The 9,236-nt window shown below is 33.9% G+C and overlaps 1 protein-coding gene across 8 annotated transcripts; it reads right to left on the reverse strand.

The window, feature by feature from the left end:
- Positions 1–2,864: 2,864 nt before the first annotated feature.
- LOC114184870 lies at positions 2,865–8,217 on the reverse strand. Of its 8 annotated transcripts, XM_028072241.1 has the most exons (10): positions 8,026–8,214; positions 7,629–7,634; positions 7,472–7,550; positions 6,516–7,360; positions 6,058–6,176; positions 4,201–5,073; positions 3,735–4,113; positions 3,498–3,663; positions 3,264–3,369; positions 2,865–3,178 (listed from the first exon to the last, which is right to left on the reverse strand). In XM_028072241.1, the coding sequence occupies exons 4-10, from the start codon at positions 7,356–7,358 to the stop codon at positions 3,061–3,063; spliced, it is 2,604 nt and encodes an 867-aa protein (XP_027928042.1). In that variant the 5' UTR covers positions 7,359–7,360; positions 7,472–7,550; positions 7,629–7,634; positions 8,026–8,214; the 3' UTR covers positions 2,865–3,060. The 8 variants fall into 8 exon arrangements, with proteins under 8 accessions (XP_027928042.1, XP_027928040.1, XP_027928041.1 ...); XM_028072239.1 differs by lacking the exon at positions 7,629–7,634 and having other exon boundaries at positions 8,026–8,217; XM_028072240.1 differs by having other exon boundaries at positions 6,516–7,550.
- Between the last annotated feature and the right edge of the window lie 1,019 nt (positions 8,218–9,236).

The following is a 9,236-nucleotide window of genomic DNA, read 5'->3' on the forward strand; positions in this document are numbered from 1 at the left end:
TAGGAAATTTTTTTGACTAAATATAAATTTTACCATTTCAAATCCAACATTAACAGTATAAAAATTTTATAAAGGTAAGTTGCCAATAACATTCCAAAATGAAAGCCCTTAATTACTCAAATAGTTTAAGAGTAGTGACTTATTCTCATATTGGTCTATCCTTCATAACTAAATCCTGAAGACACTGTCTTTCTTTCAAGTTTCAACCTTGAAAATCTAAAGGATTGAAAGAGCATCAAAGGGTATTCCTAGAAGAGAGGTGAAAAAAAAAAGGTACTCATTTATAGCAGAAAAATGTCAATTATTCTCTCTCTCTTTTAAAGGTTTTAACTATTGTTTAAATGAAAAGACCTTTTGTTGAAGATGATGATTTTTTATTTTTTATTTTTTGACATTTTTTGAACATGATCTTTGATGAATAAACTAAATGGTGTTCTTTGGTTGTTAGTGAAATCTTCAATGAGTACTGAATCTAGTGAGAGAGAAGGTAGTCCACAGAGTGAAGGAGTGATCACAAGTCCTAAAGAAGGAGAAAAAGAAGATTATTTGAAGCAAAAGTTGATTATTCAACCGATTGTGGAAGAGATAGAAGAATGCAAAACTCCAACTTGGTCATCAAGGAACAAAGTTGCAACCATTCTGGAGTGTCCACCTGCACCAAGAAAAATAAGACCGTCAAATTCATCAATTTCATCACAGATGATGAGAGCTTTAACCATTGATGATCATAATCAGTTGAACTTCTGTGAAGAGGTAGAGCCAATGGAGGTAGAACTCTTCTTCCAATCCATAAATGACTTTAACAGGATTAACAAGTGATGATGCATTACTGTATGAAATTTGTTGTTCTTGTTGTTCTAATTTGATGGTTTCACTGTATAATTTTTCAGTTATTTTAGGGTTTTAGTAGATGGTTATGACTATGATTGTTGTTCATGTAAGATTAACTTCCATTTGACTTAGAAGATAGAAACTTTATGGATGATTAAAATGTTTGAAATTTTTAATTCATGTAACTTGTTCAAGTTTTCCTGATGATAATACATGGAACTTATGGAGTTTTTCTATACCTTTGGTGACATGAAAATGAAATACATCATATTACCTAGATAATATGGTGGATGTTTGCTTCATAACAAGGTGAGTGTTTTTTTTATGGATTTATGATAAATTCTGATATTATTTAGAATATAAATTTATTCATAATGTATTCTATGGAATTGAGTTGTAGGAATATATTCTATTGGAATTTTAATTTTTTTTTATAGAACATTTATGTGGTATTCAATTAATTTTGAAACATTAACAAAAAGTTATGGTATTTATTCAAGACAGAGGATAAAATTTAGTGATATAGAATTGAAATTTTAAAAGATTGAAGGATAATTGTCTGTTATTTAAAATCATGTGAATTTTAATGAATTTTGTGTGGTTTTTTATTTGTTGATATTAATGTCAATGTCATGAAAAATCGCACTCAACAATATGTGAAATGTTCTACATCAAAATATCTGATTTCTTGTATTTTCAGCATTATTGTTTTCTATAATCCATGTATGAGTTATTATTATTACAATAATAAATTATTGTTGAATCAATGAAAATAAGTTTTTTTTTTTAATTTCACTTGTATACGTGATGTTATTCTATGCCTTCGAATTTTTAAAAACAATTTTTAAGACCTGGTAAAATTTTAACTACAGGATCAAGACTTGTTTATGTCAACTAGATAAAAATGCAGAACTTGTTTTCTATAATTTATCCATATAGCATAGTTCCTGTCATTCTGAATATGGGTGATTAATATTCTTGTAAAATTTTATTTTTCTCTTTTTATTTATGTCTTTTTTCTACTAATTTGTAATTAAATTCTTTATTTGTCTGTTATGCATGTTAGTATGATATAATAATAATAATAATATTTATTATTATTAGTTAATTATGGAAATGAGAGATTAAATAAACAAATAACAAAATTATTTATTATTTTCAATAATGGGCTAGTAGTACCTAATATCAAATATAATTTTTATCTTTGATGATTTAGTGTAATATCTACTGAAATGTACTCTGTTTTACGTAATTTTGAACGATAAGTAATAATGCATTTCAGCCCTTCTAAAGGTTAAGATACAAAATATTTATGAATCATTTTAAATATATGAATTCTTTCAAATGCTTGTAAATTCATAATTTTTCGGAATCTTACCATATAAATTTTATACATTATAAATTACAAAATTTTAATGATAAAAGTATTTAAAACAAATCTTAAGAAAATTAATACATTCGTACGTTAAAAAATCTTTTGAAATCTCAATTGATTTTATCCCCGTAAAGTAAGAAATGCATCTGTCTTTTTTATTTTTAATCTATTTCTGGACAAACTGTTGCTATGATACAGAAATTATTAACTGTGTCGTGTGTGGTTTTCGTATGAAAGTTTAAATTTTTTTTCTTTTTGTTTTTGCTTGTAGTTTCTTTTTAAGAGGTCATTCATCTGAACTACGTCAGGATTAGGATTGTAGATAACTAATTGTCTCTTGTAAGAGTTTCGCTACTTTTTTTTCTGATGGTTTGGGTCGGTCATTTGTTGGCAATCAAAATTAACCTATCAACTTGAAAAAGCATCTCCACCTTATGTAAGAAATATATATAAAAAATCCCAATTCTATACCGAAACAAAATATTAATGTGTTTTTGTATATTGTACATGACCCAAACGTGAATAAACCACTCACTTGTCACGTAAATGGTGTGCTTATTTCTTCATCAAGAAATCAACACACAATAGGGTGAAAACAGAAAATGCAAATATATCACAACTGATGTGACTTTTATCCAAATCTAAAATAAAAAAAAGGGAATCTCAAACAAAATACTTTTATTCATTTCAGAATCATGGCCATCAGAAGGGCCATCAGGTTTTCATTGGTGCACTCACATAAATACAGTAATCACGGGATGAACAAAAAATTATTAAAAAAGAAGTACCTGGAAACGCCAGGAGAAAGAAATTGTTACGACCTGTATTCTGTATGTGACCCTATAATGTCAAAACTATTGTATAGAATAAGCACGTATCACTTCCACCACTGGTGCTTGACACATTGGACACTTTCTTCTACTTTGGTGCAAATCATTTGCACATTTTGAACATGTGCACATGTGCCCACATCTGCAAGACAAATACAACATACGTAAGTGATTTAGATCGGATACAAACAAGATTACTGATTTGTCAAAGTGACACTGAATAGCACCTGTACAACAAAGAATCAATATTGCTTTCACAACATATACAACAAAGTCCTTTCCTCACACATTCCCATTTAGATTTATCGTCAGGTGAAACACGGTCATGCGTTCCTGTGACGAATCTAAGACTATCAGTACAAAGTTATTCTACCATCAGCAATAACGCTAAAGGTCAAGTTCATAACTGTTGAAAAAATCTAATGAATACGGAAAGCACAGAGTGACAAAGTTAATCTGACCTGATGAATCAGTTGAGCGATTTAAGGCTGCAGAGACTTCTTGTCTTATTGAGCGTTGTAACTCAAGTTGCATATCCATACAGGCCTCCAGCATTCTTTGCATGTTATTCATCCTTTGCTGTAGCCTAACCATGTCAATTCTCAAGTCATTAACAATATCCCATTCCTGCCAAAAAAAAGTCCAGTCAGAAAATTATTAATGTAATAACACGATTATGAAATGGGAAAAGTAGGCACTTGAATGTCAAGACTATGGAGTACATCAGCTAAAGAAAAGCAGTTATGTCCCGCAAATGAACGCACAATTCCTAGGCGCTGATTATTTATGTCACTCTGTGACCAATTGTCATGGCGAGAGTGCCGATCCCACAAAGGCTGAGGCGGAGGTGTTGGTGGCAAGGGACGGTGGTCAAGTGAGCTATTAACAGTACCCTGAGGACCAACAACTGGATCCCTAGTCTCTTGTCCAGAGTCTTGTTCTGCCATGGGAGAAGAAGGGGTTGTTTCTTGCAGCTCCCATTCAACGTTAGCGTGACCTTGCCTTTCAACATACGACTGTATCAACTGGTCAAGACTTTCACGAAAACTGCTGCGAAGGAGGTTTGAGACACTTCTCCTGCCAGAGGAAAAGAATTATTATTCTAATTTACTTGTTTCGTTTTCAAAAGAGTTTGGCTGAAATACTCCAATCATATCAACGTACCTACTTAGCAATTCCCTGAGTTCAACACTATACACATTGTCATCTTCGGGAAAATAAAACCCATGAATTCTACCAACTGGAGCTACTTCATTATCAGAAGGTCCTCCTAACCAAATTTCCACAGCCTCTTGAAAGCCACCATCCTCTTGCCACGCTTCAGGGGCTTCTTGCTCTTGCATACGAGAATTTTCTCCATCTTCGCTACCCAATATGTTTTGGGGCCATTCATTTGTTGTGTTACTGAGCTGATGATCATCCACACTTTGATGCCAGTCACTTCTGTCATTTTCAATAATAACTTCTTCCTGTTCTTCTACTTCCAGAGCAATAGATTCAATCAAATCTACATCACCGACGATATTGCTATATACACGATCATCCTGATTTGATAAATTGCTTTCATCATTAGTTATATCTCCCCACTGAGATTGCTCAGTATGTACCTCGCTTAACTCTTGCATACTGTCATCCTCTGTATCTTCAATTTGCAAGTTTTGTTGGGAAAGGTCATTAGAAGAATCTTCAGCTGGCATCATAGCAACAGTTTGTCCAGTGCCATCTCCTCCTTCAACTCTCATACTAGAAGATGATTCCCGATCTATTGTTTCTACATGAACGGCAGAGCCTTGCCAGTCTAATTTCTCACAAGGGGTTCCTTGTGAACAGATCTGATCACATGGTATCTCAAGTCCGTCACTTCCACTGTTAATAGGCCGAGATTGTTCAGAATGCACAGTTGGGACTGCTTGTGAACTGCTAGCTCCAGTTTGTTCAATTGCATTAACATCAATATCACTCTCGGAAGAGGTATCAGATAGGTTACTGGTTGCTTGACTGCAACCAAAACTGTCCTTTCTGAAAAAGAATCCTTCTCTGATCAGAAGACAAGTTAGCATCATCAGTACAAGGCATATAGATAAAAAAAAAATAATAACATGAAGGAAGGAAAACGAACTGGTAATTGTATGCAATAAAGCTAAAGTAACAAATAACACTTTCATTTTGTACAAGGGGAAATACGGTAGGGAAGATTATTTCAACAATAACAATTGACATAACAGTAATTTCAAAATGATCTTCATCCACCGGTTGCCTTAAACCCTAGGTCTGTCTTTCCCAACAAAATACACACTAAAAAATATTACAATCACAAAAATTCCGTCATGGTTTTTGTTTTTTTTAATTAAAACGATAAACCTTTCTTTTGAGCTTAAAAAATACATTATGTGATCTTCATAAAGTAAGATTATGGACAGAGCTGCATGAAACAAACGACAAAAAGTTAAAGGTGCATTATTAGAAACATATCAACTTTAAATGAAAAAGAAAAAAAAAAAAACATTACAAGTGCACGTGGCCATTAGAACTACAAAATTGTCAAATTGTTCTGATTTAGCTTCCTGTATTCAAAAGCTCAGAAACAAAAACAGAAAAACATAAAGCAATAAAGTGAAAACGAAAAATTCTTTCTCAAACCAAACCACTCCTTGATTTTCTTATTAAAAATAATCACCATTTCAAATTTACTGTCCTATTTAGAAATTTTACAAATGTATCAATATATTCTAGGCGATCCTCGTCATGTTCTTGCTTTACTGTCTCCTTCTGTAAAATATGCTTATAATAGGAGTCTTTTCTTTTATCAAGTGAACAAATTTTTTAACAAATACAGCAGGTGTGTACCAATACGGGTAGGGGGAATAGCAGAAACTCAGTATGCATCAGCTATATGAATCCAGAATAGAAAAGAAGAAAGTTAAATAGAAAAGTGAAGTGAGAAAGAAAGAAATCCAGAATACTTCACATAAAAAATAAATTTAGTTTCTTTCCAACTTAATGGCAACATGAACGGCATACCTTAGACCTGATACAGTCTGCTTCTGTCTCAATAAGCCTAATTCACTTTCTGCGATGGAAGTGGACCTGTTATTGCCATTCGATCTATCATTTCTCAAGAACCTGCCTCTAAGCAAGGCCTGAAAATATGTTAACAAACAATCATCAATTGCAACAGCAAAGCCTGGATTCAAACCAAGTCCTAGATTTAAATTCATTGTTCAAATGTATGGTATTTCCCATTTGTTCTCTCCAAGGTTTCCTCCATATACTATAAATTTTTCTATTCTTCACATAATACAATTCTCCATTCACTATGCCTGTGATGAAATTATTACGCTTCAACTTCTTTACAAAATAGGGGGGGGGGGGGGGGGGGGGGGGGGGATGGGGAATATTCAACATCCACAAATCATACACTATGATGCCGCAAGGGTAAAAAGAAATAAGGCCTAAAGATATTCATTTCGTACACTAACCTGAATACGATTACGATGGGGGAAATGAGATACAACCCGATGGTCCAACAATTCCTGTACTTCTCTTTGCCTTTCCATCTGGGCCTTCTTAAGCATATCAAGCAGCACCTGCCGGCCACATAGTTTACGGATTCCCCTCCGTGTATGCTCAGTTTGACCCTCGTTCTGATAAACAAATCCATCACGAACACATTCAATTTGGGTACCAGTTTCAGAAGATTGTTCTTCCCTATTTTCCCCAGAAGAAGCACCTCTCTGCTGGCCACTCGTCTGCACCCACTCCCTTATGATACTCGCCCTTTCCTGATCAGTTTCTCCGCACCTTTCCTGCTCAATTTCCCCGCGCCACTCCCCCCTGTTTCCTTGGGAATTGTTCGATGCACGATCCCTAGAACCACTATTCATCCACTCCCTGAATATTTGCCTTACTCTTTCCCTTTCAACTTCTCCAAAATCAGAGGAGTTTTCGTGGTTAGAATTGTTCAATTCCTCTTGTTCGTCATGGAACTCATTCTGACTTTGTGACCAGGTCTCAGAATCATTCTCACCCAAACCTGCATCCTCTATCACATGTCCTTCTCTCTGGTTGCTATATGGCATATTTTCCTGCGAGGAGTCCACAACCAACTCATCACTCGTTTGTTGAAGTAAAACCTCCCCAGGTCTTCCTTGAACTGGTCTTACTGCCTGCTCATCCTCAATCTCTCTCCACATTTGCAAGACCGAAGACGACCGGGTGCCTCCCCTCCCTCCATCTCCTTCCCTCCCAGATGACTGAGAAAGGGATTCCCTCAGGAAAGTAGATTCGAGCGCAGTGACAGTATGCACACCCGCAACAGCCATTTCTAATTTAGTTTCATAACAAGAACACAGATCTTTTCAATCCATCTGACCCAAATGCACTAAAACTTGCATATCAGGTGGAGAAATCAAAGTTACTCAGAAACAGGCCTTACATTTCCATGGATTTGAATCACTTTTTCCATTATCATTCCTCTTGCTGATATCATCGTCGTCGTCGTCGTCAGTATTAGTCTAGTCAAGAAAAATAACTCAAACTCTGAATTTCGAAAAATTTTCAATTGAAAGGAATTACTGCTTACTCAAACTTACCTTAGCCTGCCAAAATCAAATATAATAATAATAATTAAGGAATACCAAATCATCCAATTCTTATTCTGTAAAAAAAAAATAGTGCTTATAAAATTAAAAAAAAAAAAAAAACTCTAAAAAATAGCTTGTCAATAACAAAAATAATCAACATGAGTTTGAGAGTTTTCATACTGGCTATAATGCTAAGCTAATATTCTCAAAGAATGAGAATCTCAAATTTTCCATGAAAGCAAAACACAGTTGCAGATCATTCGATTTTTCAATAGTAAGCAAAGAAAAAGCGTGATAGGAATGTTATTCCACACAGAAACTGAGTGTAAAACATTTGAGTATTGAAAAAAAAAAAAATCACCACTGAAGCGCGAGACTGAGCATGAAACATGGAAAAGCAACGTACCCGAGAAGTTCCGCCTTCGATTTCGAAGTAAAGAAAAAGTAACCTAATCTCAAAAAAAAAAATCAGAGAGAGAGAATGAAAAATCAAAGACACAGTAGAGACTGAAACAGAGAGAGAGAGAGAGAGAGAGAGAGGGAAGAACTGCGAATTTAGAAAAGAGTGATATATGCGGACACGTCAGCGTCTGCGAGACTTTTCTTCCTTATATAAAGCAGCTATCATTCCGATGCCACGTGGCGCTTTCTCTTTTGTTCCGGGCAACTGACGAAACGTTCCAAATCTTAAATCGAACGTGAAGTTTGGTGGAAGCCAATTCCTAAACGACGCCGTCTCAACATGTTATATTTTACAGTTATACTTCCACATCTTCAAATCTTTTTCTATAATTTTCCTTGCAACCAGAACATTTAATTATTTAATGTTGTCGTTTTTTTCTCCACCAAACACAGGCATCTCACGACAGTAAAAATCAGAAACGTCACGCCAAATCAGAAACATGTCACAATAACTGAATTGAATTTAGACTAAATTAACTTTTCAGATAAGCACAATTCAAGAAAAATAAAAAGTGCTTCTAGTTTTTTCCTTTCCATAAATAAAACCTTAACAGAATTAGATACTATCCCCTTCTGTGGTTAAAACGTCACAAAATTGAGTAACTAATTAGGACAGTAGACATAATTAATTTATGACTTTAATTATTATTTTCTTGCACCAAAACCCCTTTATGGCTTTTCATCATACATGCATGTTTACGTTTTATTTTTATATGTTATCTTCATTTAATTATCGAGATTGAATTATTACACTTACCCCAGGTCAAATAAAGTTGCCAAGACAAAGTGGGGGTCTAGTTTAGCTATTAATACTATAAATTCACTTGTAAAATAAACTATTAAAGTATAAAATTTAGGTCCAAGAAAATGTTATAAACGCGGAATAAGAGGAAAAGCTAATCAATCAACCAGTTTTCACACAGTAAAAAAGATTATTGTCAATCATTAGATCATTTCTGCAATCATATATATATATATATATATATATATATATATATATATATATGACATATATATGACATATATAACTGTAAAAGAGGCAAATTAATCATCACATGGAGTAGGTAAAGATTAGTCAATGTTTTTCCACCGTCTAAATATTGCAAACTTGGTCTAATATAGAGTGTGGCCATTTAAGTAAGGGTTAAACTATGT

This window comes from Vigna unguiculata, chromosome 5, assembly GCF_004118075.2.
Source record: "Vigna unguiculata cultivar IT97K-499-35 chromosome 5, ASM411807v1, whole genome shotgun sequence".
In the NCBI taxonomy this organism is placed as follows: domain Eukaryota; kingdom Viridiplantae; phylum Streptophyta; class Magnoliopsida; order Fabales; family Fabaceae; genus Vigna; species Vigna unguiculata.